Source organism: Tachysurus vachellii, chromosome 8 (genome assembly GCF_030014155.1).
Source record: "Tachysurus vachellii isolate PV-2020 chromosome 8, HZAU_Pvac_v1, whole genome shotgun sequence".
Lineage (NCBI taxonomy): Eukaryota > Metazoa > Chordata > Actinopteri > Siluriformes > Bagridae > Tachysurus > Tachysurus vachellii.
The window spans coordinates 9,183,717-9,201,836 of NC_083467.1; the positions used below are offsets into that span (position 1 = coordinate 9,183,717).

Here is an 18,120-nt window from a genome sequence, read left to right on the forward strand (position 1 = left end):
AAGCAAAGACTGTAGGAATATTAAGAAGAATGCTAGTCCTCCATCCAGAGACTTGTGGCAAGGCGTGCCGAATCCGATCCTGGCGTCTTGTGGTGTCCCGGCACTTTACTTTTTGTCCCTCTGGGTTGTTGATCAGGGTTCAAGCCCCAGTACTGCCAGGTTGTCACTGTTGGGCTCTTAAGCAAGGCCCTTAACCCTCTCTGCTCCAGGGGTGCTGTAGTACATGCACATCTCTAAATTACTGTTTATAGTAATAGCCATATATTTTGTTACAGCACATATCCTTCTGTAAATTTTAGTACATTTCAGTTATAGTTGTAACCATCTGTATATTATGCTCATAGTACACACACATCTGTAAATTACTTCCATGTTACCACTTTATTTAACTTATTTAACTCTTGTAAACTTTATATCCTGCACTTGCTACTAATGCACTCTGGTTAGACCTAAACTGCATTTCGTTACCTTGTACTTGTACATGTGTAATGACAATAAAATTGAATCTAATCTAATCTAATCTAATCTGTATCGTGGCTGACCCTGCGCTCTGACCCCAACTTCCAAAGTTGGTATATACAAGGAAAGAATTTCACTGTGCTGTAATGTAAACGTGACAAATTAAAGTCGACGACGACTTCTTGTCATCTGTGTAATGCATTTAAATGCGAATGTTTTAAAAAAAAAGCGAGTCTACAGTCATAGAAAGACCACCAAGAAGAGTGAGAGAGCAATCTGAAAGGTAAGCTCAGCCCAGCCTGTATCAAGCATGCAGTGGTTAAATCTCTAGAACATGTACTCCCTTCCCCAACTATGGCTGTATCCTGTATTTTCCAATTATCACCTTTTAAATGCCAGCTGGGTGCATTCCAAACCGTCGGGGGGCAATTCCATTTGCACTGCTCTGAGACAAAGTCATGCTCAAGTACTTTCATGGTAAAGTTCATTACTAGTAGAGAGACACCATCACTGTTTTCATTATTTAGAGGAACAGGTCAGCTCAGCTTTCAGATCCCAGGCCTGTGCTTATTGATGCCATTGGCATTCCTCTTTCAGGAAAATGGGATGCCAGAGGAGGGATATATAATATCAACTGCACAAAAAAAAAAACATATCTTAAGTCTTATTTTTTATTTATTTATTTTTTTAAAATAACCAATTAAAAGTAGTTGAATTGTCATTATCAATGGCACGATTTTATTACAGTCTGCTATACAGTTTTTTCCTACAACGTCCAGTGTATTATACAGTTTATTCACATTCTGGGAAATCAAAAGTCTGTCACTTTATTTCTGTCTCTCTCTCTTTTTTTTTTTTGAGTAAGCGTTTTGAAAAGCTGCATTATATTCCGAGACTCCATTTGTGGTGCTGACTTTGAAAATGAGGCCCAGGCAGCCCAGGGTCTTTTTCTCTGGTTTGTCTGCTATCTAGTGAAACTCTGCGTTTGATTCCTCTCCCCTCCCATGCTGCCTCTGTACTGCATATAGGAGCATTTAGCTGTGAATTCATTTTCATGTTTAGAAATACCCTGCTGTGTCGCGATTCAGCTGCTGCATAATAAAAAAAATCGGCAACACTACATATGGTCTGATTGGCCTTGTGGGTATTTTCACAGCGCTGTGGCTACGACGGGGTGTATGCTTCCGAAAGCGGGGGGAAAAAAGAAAAAAAGAGAGAGGAGGGTGGGATAGAAAGGAAAGAAAGAAGGAAAAAAAAAAGTCAATGGGGACACAAAGACAGCAACACAAGTCTATGGCAACATAATGCTACATCAAACAAACTGCCACAAGACACAGTGTTAAAAATATCAACAATCGCCATGATGGCAACCTCTTCCTCGATACAGAGAGAGAGAGAGATATTGATGAGAAATTATGACATTGTTGGATGAGTGAAAATTGTGTGGGGGTGAAACTGGTGAGAGGAAAAATAAAAAGCGTTTAGTCTAAGCCTTTTTCTTTTCCAGAGTCATGCCTCCTGATCTAGTCAGTGTGTGTGTGTGTGTGTGTGTGTGTGTGTGTGTGTTTGGTGGTGGGTGTCGAAGAAGGGCCTTGGGGACATGCACCTACCTCCACACCAGCAGCCTCTTAATGTGCTGTGTCTAATGCGCCTATTTAGGGTTTGGGGTGCAAAAGCGCAGAGACTCTGTTTTTCTTTTTTGGGGTGGAGGAGGAGGGAGGGTTGTATTTTGGGCTTGGAGCAGAAAGCGTGGCTATCACCTATCTCAACAGCTGGGGCCCAGAAGGGTAAACAAAAGCCGTCAGGAAGTAGCGCATGGCTGCAGCTGGGCCTAAAAGGCATGGCGATGTGTGTGTCAGTGGGCAGCCTACAACAGCCAGACTACCAGTGGAGCGTCGTCCATCGTCCATGTCTGTCTGTGCCTCGGATGAAGCATCCGCGACAACACAAAGCACAGCCTGGTCGAAAAATCTGAAACACAGATCCTAAATGGGGAACAAATACTCAGCATAACATCAAAATAAATGAAATGAGCCGTGGCTTCCAAAAAGATTTGTAGTTTTTTTTTTTTATTTTTGCAGTAGACAGCGTAGCATAAAGACCAAATTGAGGGAGGGGAGGAAAAAAAAATGTGCCTTTTCATATTTTGTGTCTAGTCGACTTAATTTGCCATCTAGTGATGGGTCCGTTGTCGAATGACCGGATCAAAGCCGTGCCAAATGGACAGACCGGGATTTGGGGTTTGCACTGGGAGAGACAGAACGTGCCCTCAAAAGGCTCTGCCTCCAAAGGATTTGCTCTCATTCCTGTGCCGTCACTTTTAAATGACCTAGCTTATGACTCGTTCAACTTCATAATTACAGTCCTTTATGCTGACTGCATTAAAAATAGACACTTCCAGAACCTGTTTGCTGGCCTGCAGTGGAAGGTTAAATCTTTTAGAGGCTATTTTTGGCAAAACAAAACCATTTCAAATAGCGTAAGCACAAAAAAACAGCCTCTGGCGCTTTGAAGAGACGCCTTTCGCCAATTCTGCTGCACTCCACAATAAGGGCAAGTGTCATAAAATCCTTGCGGTTCAATTGCAAAAGGTATGAACAAAATAAAATACGTCACCGTAATATGGTCCTTTTAGCTGACGTGCTGGATTTTGCTGACTGCGTTTCGTCTCAAAATAAACGAATAAACGGATAAACAAAAACGAGCGCTTGGCTCGTTTACTTTGTATTCTCACGAAGGCCAGAAATCGAAAAAAAAAAAAGAAGCGCTCGTTCGCTCGGCTGTTTGTTGGCCCATACGCGATCTGCTAATAATTTGTTTACAATTATATGATTTAAAAAGGGTATTTTGATCTAAAGACCACTTCCCCAGGTGAAAGTGCATTGTGAATAGAAATTAAAAATAAACAAGCAGGTCAGCGTTTCCACGTGTTCGTGTTTCCACGTTGGAGAATTAGTTTCTTCTCCGTCGATTTTGCGAGTGTTCTCCCATTAGCACTTCATACCATTACTTGTTATTCAGGAGATCTTCGGCTAGGAGCCACGCAGTCTTCTGAGCACATCTAACACTGTCTCTGTCGTTCCTACTGCCCTTTGGCTATTTGCACTCGCAGGAATCTGGCCCGGGATGGTGTCTGGCATTGCTGGGATGTTTCCAGTAGTCATGCTAAGCTCTGTTACAACCTCTGGCTGCATCTCAGAACAAGGCGATGTGGCCTTCTCCAGAGCCTTCAGGCTATGGCGGATGTGGGCCGACATACTAATTCTCGTCAAGACATCTTTACTTAGCGAAACGATCGAATTCAGTGGTATTCTTGTGATTGAGATGCATGTAGAAAAATTATAATAAAATTAAAAACCTTGCCCTTGTTTCCTTAAATTTTGGAACTTAATACTCCAGAAAGACAGCTGCAAATATAATACGGTCCACCAAAAGGAATAAATATCATGAGAAGATTTTCTATTGTGTCCTAATGTATGAATTAGGAGGATCGGGGTTCAAGCCCCAGCATTGCCACGCTGCCACTGTTGGGCCCTTGAGCAAGGCCCTTAACCCTCACTGCTCCAGGTGCGCTGTATCATAGCTGCCCCTGCGCTCCGACCCCAACCTCCTTGGTTGGGATATGCGAAGAAAAGAATTCCACTGTGCTGTAATGTATATGTGGCGATAATAAAGGCTTCCATTCCACCATTCCATAAATGGCATTACAGGGCGTCTTGTAGTCGTTTCCGGCTTACAGAATGGATGATCAAAATCTTAGCACGCTTGCATTCAGCTTCTTCTACTGTTAAGTAAGAAGTCCTTAAAAACCTCTGGCTTATTATGAGGTCAATTAAATAAAAGAAACATCACGGTATATTTAATGGTTTACAAAAAAAAAAAAAAAAAAAGGTTTCATTTTAAAAATGAGTAATAAGCTTCTAAATCTAGACTCACCACTGAAGCATTTCAACAGAGAATAAATATCCCCTAGCTTCATCTTTAAGCAATGTCACAAACGTACTGATGTTTATCGAGAGCTTTTTATGCAGAATCGGATTCTAAGCTAAACCTGAGCAATGTGGCCGAGCGGCGTTGTCACCAAGCGGTCAGCGAGGACATTAAGGGAACCGGTGTAAGAGGCACTTCTCGGCTGAGGGTCAGGACCTGGCTAGAGACTCTGTCACTACAGCAGCACAGCACTCTCGGCACCTTACTAACACACTAATGATCTCGTGATTACAAGTGACTCAAATACTGTGCCTTAGTGTTAACACACAGAGGTAACCTGACCTAATCTCTCTCTCTCTCTCTCTCAGCTGCACACCACGGCTGAGCAATATAACAGTAATATAATATCCATAATATAATATCCATAATATAATATCCATACTGTAGTCACATGTTGCGTCACATTTATGGCATTTGGCAGACGGCCTTATCCACAGCGACTTACATTTTGAGGGCCTTGCTCAGGGGCCCAGTTTGGTGGACCTCGCAAAATTTCGATCCGTAGTCCAACACCTTAACCACTAAGCCACCACATCCCCACACAGAACTCTGATAGCCTTTTTATGTTTTATTACAATTAAAATCTTGGATGCAGAACTTTTGATTTTAAAATCGGTTTGTTTCGAATCATCGTAGGTTAACGATTTTCAGCACGGAAGAGCTTTCGGAATCAAAAAGAATGAAGGCGAAATGTCGACTCTCTTGAGTCACAAGTGCTGAAGGTATTAAACGTTTTCCTTGTGATGCAATCGTACTCGTTCAACACCAGAGTGGGGGGGTGGGGGGTGGGGTGGGGGGTATTCGTTGCATTCGTACGACACACTGAGCTGATTAGTACGTACTGTATTAACAGCGAAGCAGTAGGTACTGAATCGAATTCAGTATATAGTTACGGTATTCGATTTCGGATGCAAACCCCGTGGCTATCGCTTCCTATTGTTTTCTATGGAAAACCATAAACGCCTCCTCCTCCTCCTCCTCCTCCTCCTCCATCTCCTCCATTTGTGATTGCGGTGAGAAAACTCGGCTGCTGGTTTTATTTTCAAATAAATAGAAGCTACAGGGTCTTGAAACTGTCTCTTTTCACTGAGGTTCTTGTGGTGCTTGTGTATGTGAGCAGCTCTCAATCAATGTGACTGCGGGAAAAAAAGCTAAATGTTGCCTTATTGGTGACTTTAAAAGATGACAGAGGGTTTTAGTATTCATGCTGGTTTCTTTTAGTATTATAGCCGTGTAACAGAGCTAGGGAATGAGGCAAACAAAGAATTTATCCAAAAATGAAAGTTTTGTTCCTAGTTTTATTTCCTATCCTTTGATCCAATGCATGTAGATGCAGTTACTTCATCTTGTTTTCTATAAAAGATGAATAGAGCGAAGTGGGAGCACCGACGAGCCCGAATTTCAATACGCTTGCTTGTTTTATTTACACCATCTTATTTTGACACTGCATCAGTCATTAACACCAGCCGTAGCCGTAACCACTTCATATAATAATATAAAGTAGCTTTTAGAGGCTTTCAGAACAGATCAGTTTGCTATTGCGAGCATTACAGTATATAAAATTCCTCTAGGATGCTTTCGTTTTTTTTTTTCCTCATCGAAGCTATTACGTTCTTCTGCAGATATGTAAGAATTAAGGTTAGCATTTGTACATTCCCCTTCAAATGTATTGGACAGTAAGGTCCTTTATTTATTTATTTGCTATACACTGAAGACGTTTGGATTTTAGATTAAAAAAAAAAAAGATACAAGGTTTGAATCTGATATGTACATTTAGATGTGTTCAACTGCTTTAGAGAGCAGGAGCAATAAAACAGGACTAAAACACAACTTCATATTTGGCTGAAAATCCATTACTTGCAATAACTACATCGAACCTGTGACCTGGTGACATGACCAACAATTATGTACTTGTGTTTTCCGTATGTTTTGGATCATTGTCATGCTGTATTATGAAGTTAGATTAAACCAACCTAAAGAAATCAGATTTGGAGTTAGATTGAATTTTTTCTGCAAGCTGACAGAAAGTTTCTTTAGACTACAGAATTCATTATTGATGCTACCGTTATGATTTACATGAACGTATATCACTGAAGAGCAAAGATTAAGGAGAATGTTCCAGAAGCACCCGTATAACCCAAGCCCTGACACTACCATCACCATGTTTCGCAGATGATCTTGTGTGCTTTGGATGATAAGCAGATCCTTTCTTCCTGCACACTTTGGCTTTCCCAAAGAGATTTCTCTTAATTCCATAATTGTTGTGCTTCATCTTTTTAATATGTGAATTTCAGTGTGGCCTTCTGCTGATGAGAAGTGTGTATCTGGTGGCATGACTTCAATATTTCTGTTTTCCTCAGCCGACCCGTTTGATACCTGGTAGTTAGTTTTTCATCTATGCCAAATGCCTGTGCGAAGCTTCTGATGGATTTTCCCCCTTTTCCCAGCTTCAAAATGTGCTGACTGACTTCGTTCACCGTACTTCTCAACAATCAGGGAAAAGAAATGCTTAAACATACTGGAATTCCCCTTTAAGTTATTAAGGAAAATACGATTAGGAGAGCTGGAATGCGAGAGTAATGAGCCACTGATTGGCAGTGGAGAAAAGAACCTGTGAAGGGAGAGGATGGTTTAACAAAGCTGTGAGCTTTGATGAGAGTCCTGCCCTTAACCGCATCCGATGAGTAAGGCTATCCACCCCCACGTTTACAGCTGACCTGCTCTTTTCCTGTAAATAAGTGACGTGTCCTTAATGGTGCCCAGACCCTGCCATGGGAAAAGGTTTCCAGCCTCATCAGTCCTTCCTCGTAACAAAAGCAGCACATTTCATTGCACCTCCACGAACAAAGGAGTTTGGCTCGGTTTCAATACGGAAATAAATTGAGGAGAATGGTAGCCTCGGGGACGCTCGCCTCACAAGTGACCCTTAAACCTAGGGTAAACCTTGTAGAGTCAAAACAAAGATTAGCTCCTCCTTTTACACTTTCGAGAAGTGCACACAGCACTTTGGACAGTTGTTTTCGGTTTGAGAGGAAAAAGTTGCTGTCATAAAGCAGGGGCTAGGAAACAGGATAAGCACTCGAGCCAGAGCTATAAAATGCTCACTGGGAACTTGAAAGCCACGCAAGCAAAGTTGAGGACTGCCATCTGGAAACAATAAACAAACAAATCCTAACCAAACAAACATTATGTGTAGGGAAAAAAAAAACAAAGAACCTAAAGCCCTGACTGTAACCAACTCACTGGCTGACTGACGTGGAAAGACACGTGCATCATTGTGACACGCGTGCGTGCACACACAGCACAGAATGTTGCGTGCTCACAATTTTTTACCTCCTATACAGGTGTGTGTGTGTGCGCGTGTGTGTAAAACGTTCTGTGATGTGATGCGTGTGTGTGTGTGTGTGTGTGGCAGGACCACAGCCTGGCTCTAATGAGCTGCAGCACTACTCAGTGACGTGACCAGAGGCCCATCACAATCCCCATTAAGGGGACAAAGCAAACAGCCCTGCTTGCCTTCCATCTCAAACGGCTGCATCCAGTCACCGCACACGTGCATAAACACACACACCTTAAAAAAAAAAAGTAAAATAAATAAATAACCCACTCAGACAGGTCATCCACACTGAGGCGTGGTCATCACCAGGCAGCTGTGCTGAAGGCATCCACATAGGACATAAGAAAAACACTGGGCCTTGTTCAAATTCAGGAAATGATAATAAATATCCAATGCTAATTTATCTCTGGTGAGCTTGAGCACTGAAAAAAAAAAGTTACAGGCTACGTGTCGTACATGTCATGTTACGGTACAACAGAAAGCACACACAGAAAAAAACAGGACGAGACGACTGTTGCACAAACCCTTCAGCCTGGTAGAAAGATGTGTGCCTTCAAAGTCACCATAAAGCTTACACAACTCAAATCAAGGTAAGTGGTTATCAACATATGCGTAAAATAAGCATTGGGGATTGGCTAAGATTGTCTCTTACACAGATCAGATTTTACTTTTCATTTTTTTTAATCTAAAAAAAAAGGAACGGGCTTATTTTTCTGTCAGCGGTTTAAAAAAAAAAATTAAGAGTCTAAAGTACTTAACATAAAAACAATAACTGTGTCTAAAATATCAGATTTATACTGTGCAAAAGTCAGAAAATGATTTCAGAAAAGGAAAAAATCCTCTAAAAACACAACTTTAGGGTATTTTATTTATATATATATATATATAGATATATATATATATATATATATATCTATATATATATCTATATATATATATCTATATATATATATCTATATATATATATCTATATATATATATATATATATATATATATATATATATATATATATATATATATATATATATATATATAAAATATTTATTCACACATTCACTCATCATTGCTGTTTCAGCTTCACCCAATGCTCAGTAGGTGCAAAGCTTCACCCCAGCACGAACAATACAAATCGTTTATAGAGTTCGCAAGTGTTGTTTGAAAAGTCGAAAACAATCCAAAATCGCTAGTAAATATTAGATGCACAGGAAGAAACATCTAGATATGTTCAATATCAAAGCCAAACACAGAGTTTAAGAAGATGCGAGTCGTGACAGGCAGCTCCTTCTATTGTTCATGGTCGAGTGCAGTTTCCCCCTCCCCTTGAAATGCTCATTTCCAAAACTAATGAGAACCGGTGAAACGTCCTCACCGGGACATCAGTGAGTGGGACCCAACCTCAGGGCTCCACTCTCTCCATTTACATGTGCGGCACCATGGGAAATCTGCTCCCACTATTATTACTCGACTTATTGCTTCTGTTCTTTACATATTTAATTTTTTTTTATGCAGTCATAAAAGGAAGGATTTCATTCGATTGCACGTTGTGATGCAACTCCTAATTGTACTGTAAGTCCTATTTACTCTAAAATGTTATTTCGACAAAGGGTATTATTTGATTTAGGCTAAAACTGCAATAGGATAATTTTTTACATGCACAAACATGACAAGTTTTTGACGTTTTAAAAGCAAATAAAAACCTGAGGTAATGTCAGGCTATACATTGTGTATTATTATTATTATTATTATTTATGACTACATAACTAAAAAACATAACCCCAATTTAAGGAAAGTTGTTGAATATTTATACTCTTTTAATGAACACAAATGCAGTCTGCTTCTGAGCATGCGATGGAAAACTCCGCAAGTAATAAATCCCAAGTCTCTAATATACGAAACCATTTCAGAAAGTACGCTACACATTTTAAACCTATTTGCTAGCTGTTAAAAACCTGCATGCCTTTAATTTCCTTGAATGTAAATCTTAGTATCAAGCCGCTGTGCCACTCAGACCAGCAGAACATTGTGCACACTGACCCCAAGAGGATATAAGGTGAATTACACCACGAACACCTAAAACCTGCCTGAACTGCTCCAGGTGTCACATCACTGAACTACAGCTTTATATACTGTTCAGAAACCACCTTATCCAGCATATTAAACATACTGGACCCAATGAGCCCTAACACAGGAAGGTTTATTCCTCTGCGATTTGCTTTAGATAATCAGCGTAAAATAAACTTACCTCTTAGTGTAAGACTATAAAAATCCCATGGATGCAATAACAAGGTGACTCACTACACTGTCAAAAAACAGTTTCTTTAACGTTTATACTCTTTAACATTATAGTTAACATTTATATAACAATAACATTTATATATAATTTAACATTATATTTTCAGTATGTAAACTTCCATCTCAGACAACCGCCTGCCTGAACGACTAACTGATTTTGTTTAATACTTTACTTATTTTTTTTCTAGTACTGTTTACTAGAGCGCTTAGGTTTCTCAGCATTTCTGAATAATCTCATACGATTTGACGAAACGCCTGTGTGTGTTTTAACAAAGCATGGCATGTTTCAGCAACTAAGAAACATCACAGTTTTATCAGTCTGTTTTTAATGTTCTACAAGACGTACTGCAATTGCAATGAGCAGCAAAATAATATATTTCTGCATGTCACTAGCAGTCCAAACAAATCACTGTGCTACAGTAAATGGCTAAATTTTCCTTAATCCTCGGCATGTATCGACCACACAAGAAACAGTGCAAAAAGATTTCGTTATTGTGTTATAGATATTGTTAGTTAAAATAATAATAATAATAATAATAATAATAATAATAATAATAATAATAATAATAATAACAACAATAACAATAATAATAAAAACAGTGGTAATATTTTGAAATTATTATAAATCACTTACAGTATTGGTAAGGATATGTGGATGAATAATATCAGAGTTATTTCCTTAATGTTAGAAACTAATTCTTATTATAATTACTGTTATTATGGATAATAATAATAAATGATACTGACATGTTCAGCTTTGCCTTGAATGAAAGGTCAGATGACGTAGTTTCTCTTTCATTGTCAATCATTCAAATTTCAGAACCATTAAGAACAATTGTTGACCAAACATCTCCTTTCCTTGACTGTCAAGATGGTTATTTTTATTCAAACTCGAGCACACCAACAATATTACTCGATTTTAATCTCTGTTCTAACCTTTATATTACTTGTATTCTAATCTCTATAGTGTTTATGTAATCTGCTCAGTGGAACTCAGAGGCCCTGCTTTGGTCGAAGGTCTGGGTTTTTGAACAAGATTCTCTCGTTGCATTGTTCACACATTCCTAGCAGACAGTGTTTATACAGATGCAATCCTGAGGCCTATCTGAGGTGCCGCTCTCTGGCCGAGATCCTGTGTTGATCAAAGTGTTCGATGCAAAAGCAGAGGCACTTGTTTGGGTCAGTGTTTTTGTCTGTGGGGACCCGGAGCACAAATGCCCATCTGCTGGCCGTATGGATCTTCCTAGCTTCCTCCAGGACAAGAGTGTTTCGGCCTGCCACCCCAACCACATTCAGTTTACTCAGCTGTTCCCCAATCCTGTTACCAAGTCTTTGTTTCCCCACAGCAACATGTGTTAGGTTAATGCTCTGTAACAAATTTCAAAGGCTAGCTTAGGAGGGTCAACAACAGGTAATAGACCGATTTATTAAAGTACTGGTCTGAAGAGAGAGCCAGAAAGAATTTTTTTTGAAAGGACGCATTCACCTTGTACTCAGTAACGTCCTCTATAGTATTAAACCCAAGACACATATACCGATCTCTTTTTTGACTCATGTCCAACACACGTAGGAATTGAGGAAATTAGCTGGTACTAAAGGCACCTTTCTCTTCTTCGACAGCTTCTCTGTTACAATAGTGGGTTATATTTGATCAGATGACTAAGTCCAAGGATCTAAAGCTGCCAATTTTCTGCTATACTAACTGGACAAACCTTTAATGTAAATTTTGGTTAAAGTAGCTTTCTTCCCTAAATGGATTAGGGCCACACACACCTCAATTAATTATGCTGTGGTCACCAGCACCCATCAATGTGGAAATGATTTGTCAACACACAACTATTTGCACAGGACTCAATTGTTTTTCTTTGGGATCCCAGCCACAGCATCTGCAGTGTGTGAGTGGAACTGCAAACTTTTAAAGTATTTAAAAATGTTGGGAAAATATTTCAACTGCTTTTTTCCCCCTGCTCATAATGAAGCTTGCAGCCACATACTGAGTGTGGCCTGGTTTTGTTCAGAGTTTAACTTATTCAAAATGAAAAAAATGTTCATTATTGGCGTTAATAGTGCTTGGCATGAGGTACTTTGAAACATTGTACAGCCTACAAAACTCCTGTTTATGATGCAGTGTCGGTCTGCAGGCAGCATAAAACAGATTATGGCTTATCCAGATATACCCCTAACAGAAGGGTGCATAAGAATCTATTAAATTTCACTTACCCCCTGAATAGTTTGTAAACTGAGGCTATTCGAAAATCCACCTTTGATTTATGCCTAATGCCTCTCCAAAATTGCTTCCTATTTCCCTTTGCACAGTTGCTTTTAATTGAAGAAGTTATAGTAGCACATTACATTTCAAGGTTTTATAACCTGTGCTATTAAGCCTTGGCAGGCCTCAAAAGAGGAAGCTGCCCATTAACTTATAGGGTCTAGGCCTTGGCAGTGTAATTGAAAAGCTCTAGGCCACTTTCATCACTTGTCGACTTCATAGCGCCAGTCAATGTTTCCTTTCTGATGCTGCGGCATCTTTGACAAGTGGGTGTTGGTGACATAACACAGCGTGCTGCCATGCCAGTGGCGACTTGTTTAACATAAACCATGCACTCTTACATTGCCTGGAACAGAGTACAGCACGAGCACTTAGCCTGGTGTGCAACCTCAACTCCTAATTTACTTTACCTGACGTTATCTGCAGCAAAACACCAAGCCATTAGCGACATGGTAAACTGACAAGCTTTTTTATTTCTTTTTAAATTGCAAAAACTAAATGCTTGATAATTAGTTCTCTTGTGCTCCCTCAGAAAGAGAAAATGGCTTCATCGTCGAGAAACAAAATGAGAAATGAGAAACCGGTGGCTTTAATTAATAGAGCTAAACACATCCTCATGGCAACGTCTGAAAGAACCTCAGGCACTAAAACTGTCACTGTATGCACCTTGTGCTCACACGCAAGCTGCAAATATGACGATGCCTGGCATGGCAGTCATGTCACACACTGTAGATAAGCTGTACCATCAGAACAGCGCCTCTGGAAATTCATCTGCCTTGAATTTAAGCCACCTGGCACCATGTTCCGATGACCAATATGGACAGATTACTAGGACCTTAAACTATTCTTTCTTTGTAATTGACATTTAAACTGTTTGAAGTTCCTCATTAAAGTCTCTGAAGATGAATCAGGTGCAGATGTAGCCTCCCATCCTCACAAAGTACAGTACCAGCCAACTGAGGTGGGACATTTTAACCAGTTCTTTACTGAACCCAAAACAAGACGTTTTGTCACTCCATGAGAATCCAACATTACAACAAGTTTTGTGGAGGAAAAGAATAAAAAAAGTTGATACACAAAAAGGACCCAATACTACAATCAAATAGTTCATACAGTCTACCTAAAAAAAAAATAAAAATAAAAAATTGACAGTATTAAAATATATTCCCTTTCCCAGGCTACTAATTTACTACTGCTAGATGACTTTGGTATTTCACACTCACTGGCTGAAAACTGCTATTCCAAGCTACTTGCGGAGGAACGTTTCATAATTGTATTTTGTCCGAGTATTCAATTCACATTATTGGGTATATTATTGTGGTGAAATACTGCATACTGGACATAATTTAGAAATAAAAAAATTAAAAATGCTCAATTCAAATGTAAGGTTTAGCCTACACTTACAGAGTGTAAGTTACATCCTATATATATTATAGGGTGTGTGTGTGTGTGTTATATATATATATATTATAGGGTATGTATATTTTGTTACCATTTACATTTACCATTTATGGCATTTGGCAAATTAAAGTGATTTTGAAGTCTCCATCAATGAACATATTAATATTGGTTCATCAGATCACGGACTAATACCATCAGTCTAAAACTAATTGTTAAGAAGGAATTTGCAGGACTAAGATTACGACGAGCAATAAAAATATCAAAATATAACAGGTTTTTTATTTATTTATATATATTTTTTTAACATCTTGCATTTGCATGTTCCACCCAAACATGATCAGTTCTGCTATAAATGTCTTTCAGAGTGTCCCATCATGGACTCATTGCTATATAGTGTTTTGCTACAAACTTTACTATAATCATGATTTTCAAACCTGTTCCTTTTCAGGTTCTGACAATTCTGTTTCGTTTCAGATTTTAGATGTATAATTATATAGTTTAACTAGTGCTTGTAGTTAGTAACTAGACCATACTTTGTGTCTACATCACCGACCCCGTATTCTGACTGGATACAATACTGATGTATCCATAATAGTAACAAACGATACTCCGCAAAGTTGTTACTCAAAGTTATCCAACTTCAGTTTTAGGTGGTTTTTATGGCCTTCCTGATACCGTTAATCTAACACTAGCATTAAAGAATTTTTCATAACACAACTTCCAACATTGGTCCAATATAGACAAAGTGAACTGAAATGGAATGGTACTGGAATAGATGGCTGAATGTCTGGCGTACCTTTGTCCTGGCATACCTTTGTCTACCCATTAAACTAAATTATGTTGGACCTGCTTTATCACTCAGTATGAACTCGAGAGAATGGCTGTTGTTGACAAAATGGATGACGTTGGCCCATTAACTTTGCTTACTGGGGAGTTCCAGCTTTGTACTTGAAACATTTTTTTCAGAAGGAAACCTCTGTGTAACTTGGGAAAATGTAAGGATTTCACAAAAGGACTAAACAAAAAACAATTAGGAAGCTAAATGGAACATGTTTGTACATGGTTGAAATTTTAGGGCTTTGAATATCCAGGTCTGAGTTACAAAATCAGTGCAAAGAACATTCATGACCCAGAAAAAAAACAACTCAAAAAAATCCCAAAAGGTCAAATGTCTAATTTCCCTCAATAGTCAAAGCTTTGTGAATGAGGACACAATTTTACTCCAGTTACAGCAGAGCATTAGCATTACACCTGGTTAGCATTACACGCGTGCACGAGGAGACCTTGCATGACCGCTCGCGCGTGTATGTGATCTTTTTTCAGTTTCTATATTATTATTATTATTATTATTATTATTATTATTATTATTATTATTATTATTATTATTATTATTATTAAGAATACGTAGTTTTCATTTTAACTTGAATGCATTTTAATATACAATCTTGAATAATCAAATCCCCAAAATAATCCGCAGACAATAATAATATTAAAATCAACCCACAGTAACAATTCAGAAATACCCGGAAAACGCGGACCTGGCAACACACACACACACACACACACACACACACACACACACACACACACACACACACCAGCGAATTTATTTAATTTAAAATGAGTCTGCCTTTAAGCGGTTTGCACACCCCAGTATATTTGTCAGCATATGAGATAAATGTTAGTCTCACACACACGAGGTTCAGTGTGGAGTCACTGTTACAGCACTGCATCCTGTCTAACAGGGACACTATCACTGTTTTTATCACTATGACACCTTTTTTATTTCGACTATCGAAAACAGGAAGAGATATAAAACGGGCACAAACGCCTGTCACAGGAAAACGAATAACAACCAGTGAAGTATTTTAAAACTTACTGAGTCGATTCCCTCCTGCAAACTCGAGCTATGTAGAGCGCCATGTTTCCACCGTCATCTCAAAACACATTTCTATTGGTTGTCGTCTGCGCCTCTTTGTTTATACAAAGACTTGTGATTGGTCGTAGGTAGATGGGCGTGACCAGCGGACCTCGGTTGCCAAATCACATGCAGCCTATTTGGGATAAACACGCAATAATTATGCACTATTTCAGGTGGTTATTTTTAAATGGCTAAAAACAGTTTCACGCAGTTGTTCTGTTGTCGGTGTCAATGTGGCCTTTCCATTTCTTTTTATTTTTTGAAACATACTTAGTCATCACAGCCATATTTCCATAAATATCCATTGCATGATGATGCTCGTGACAGGAGAATAAGAGCAAGGAGTGCAGTGACTGAGCACCCCAGGTGCTGTGCACAGCAGTGGCGGATTACTACTACTACCGTCAGCCAGGTCCATGTGTGGCTCACAAATGACACGCAATATTTGGCATGATTTAGTCAGCAGGGGAGTCTTTCCAAATGTCAGGATTCAAAAAGCAGTTCCCGGATGTGTAAGCTGTGAGCACAGAGAGATGTAGGACACTTCTGCAAGCTCCTTGAGTGCCATGCAGAAAGAAATAACCCATCAGTGTGTAACCTTTGGGTAACCATGGACAATCGACTGTCCTTTTCCTCTCATGTTGCTAATGTGACTCGATTCGGGCATTTTTGTCCACACAGGCTGCTCAGGTACTTGTTCAGTCTCTTGTCATTTCTAGACTGGATTGCTGCAATGCACTGCTTGCAGGTCTACCTATGAACGCAATCCGTCCTCTGCAAATGATCCAAAATGCAGCTGCACAGCTTGTGTTCAACCTGCCAAAGTTCTCGCATACCACCCCGCTGCTGCGATCCCTCCACTGGCTTCTGGTAGCTGTACGCATCAGATTAAAAACACTGATGCTGGCCTACAAAGCCAAAAATGGACCAGCTCGCTCTTACCTCAAAGCCCTCATCACTCCTCGCACTGCACCCCACACCCTCCGATCTACCAGCACTGCTCGACTGGTTCCACCATCTCTCAGGGTAAGAGGCAAGTATACTACAAGACTTTTCTCTGTTCTGGCACCAAGGTGGTGGAATGGACTTCCCCTAGAGGTCTGGACAGCTGAGTCACTGGCTATTTTCAAACAGCGGTTGAAGACCTACTTATTCAGGAAACACTTCAACTAGCATTTCTTTCACTATCTTTTGCATTATTATTAAAAAAAAAAAAAAAAACTGACACTTTTTCACTGTAACTTTGAACAAATGTTTTAAACTCATGGTATCTTAAGTATGTAACCTTGTGAGCCAGCATTAATGTATTCAATGCTATAGACTTAAGCACTTATGTACGTCGCTCTGGATAAGGGCGTCTGCCAAATGCTGTAAATGTAAGTGTGTGACCAGGCTTCCACCAAATGCTTCCATCTAAAGCCTTTCAAATATCATTCACAATACATATGTATATTTTTCCCCCTAAATTTAAAAAAATTAATGTTTTTTTTGTGGGTTAGACAGTGCATGCATGTCTTCATAAGCTCTTCTCATCACTCCAGAATTAAAGATTTATAATGTAAACCAGTATCCAGGTCCTGCGTGTAAGAGTAATAACGAATGTACACTGGTATAGACTTGGGTAACATTCATCTTGCTATTCATTCGGAGGAATCGGTCCAGCTTATATTTTCCAATTTTGTTTCAAATGCATGAAAATGTGTGAGCAGCTGTGAGAGGAGTAGTCTCAAACCCAGCCTGCTGTGCACCTTTACTGCTAACAGGCCCACAGTGACTCTTTAACTACACCAACCTCATTCTGCGCATGGTGCAAAATGCATAACTGCATGGCTTCGCAAATGGTGGCAGTAGATCTCAGTAGAGAGATTTCTTTCATTTGAACGTTCCTGACCATTTTTCTGGTCATATAAGGTAATATAACATAATAGCAATTGTAATATCACACGACAGATTGAGTGCAGTATGGTTGGAGGTCTATGTGATCCCATAGAGACTTCCTCATAGATGCAAAATAAATAAAATGTGTTATAGTTTGAAAATTCCACCCACTGGTTACTTGGAAACTACCCTTTTTCCTGCTCCCATTATATACAACTGTTGTCCACTAATCCCGTTTTGATAACATTTGGCACAGTTTCTTTGGATCACAGCAAGATACTCAACTTCTATTCTGGTCTCCCCTAGGAACCACTGAGCCCCCAAAAGCAGCTTGGGTTTGGTTCAGCCAAAGAGGGGTGCATGGCATATGAGGCAGGTTAATCAATATTGCACACAGTGGTTCAAGACCCAAGCAATTTCCTTCACTTTTGAGAAATCGGCATACCTGCTGTATGCCTTTGATGCCAGCTACAGCACAGAAAACACCTAATGATCCTTTCCAAAAAGCTAATGTTGAATTTTTATGTAATAATACATGTCTCGCCTCTGCTTCTCTGCTTTGTCCTCATAGC

The 18,120-nt window shown here is 39.4% G+C and overlaps 1 protein-coding gene across 1 annotated transcript in view; it reads right to left on the reverse strand.

Annotated features, from left to right (window-relative positions):
• The window catches only part of clybl (citrate lyase beta like), a 63,644-nt gene extending 47,963 nt beyond the window's left edge, over positions 1 to 15,681 (reverse strand). Inside the window, exon 1 of the mRNA XM_060876110.1 lies at positions 15,629 to 15,681. Within this exon, the coding sequence (XP_060732093.1) occupies positions 15,629 to 15,672 (44 nt within the window). The 5' untranslated portion in view covers positions 15,673 to 15,681. The remainder of the gene's footprint in view (positions 1 to 15,628) is intronic.
• Between the last annotated feature and the right edge of the window lie 2,439 nt (positions 15,682 to 18,120).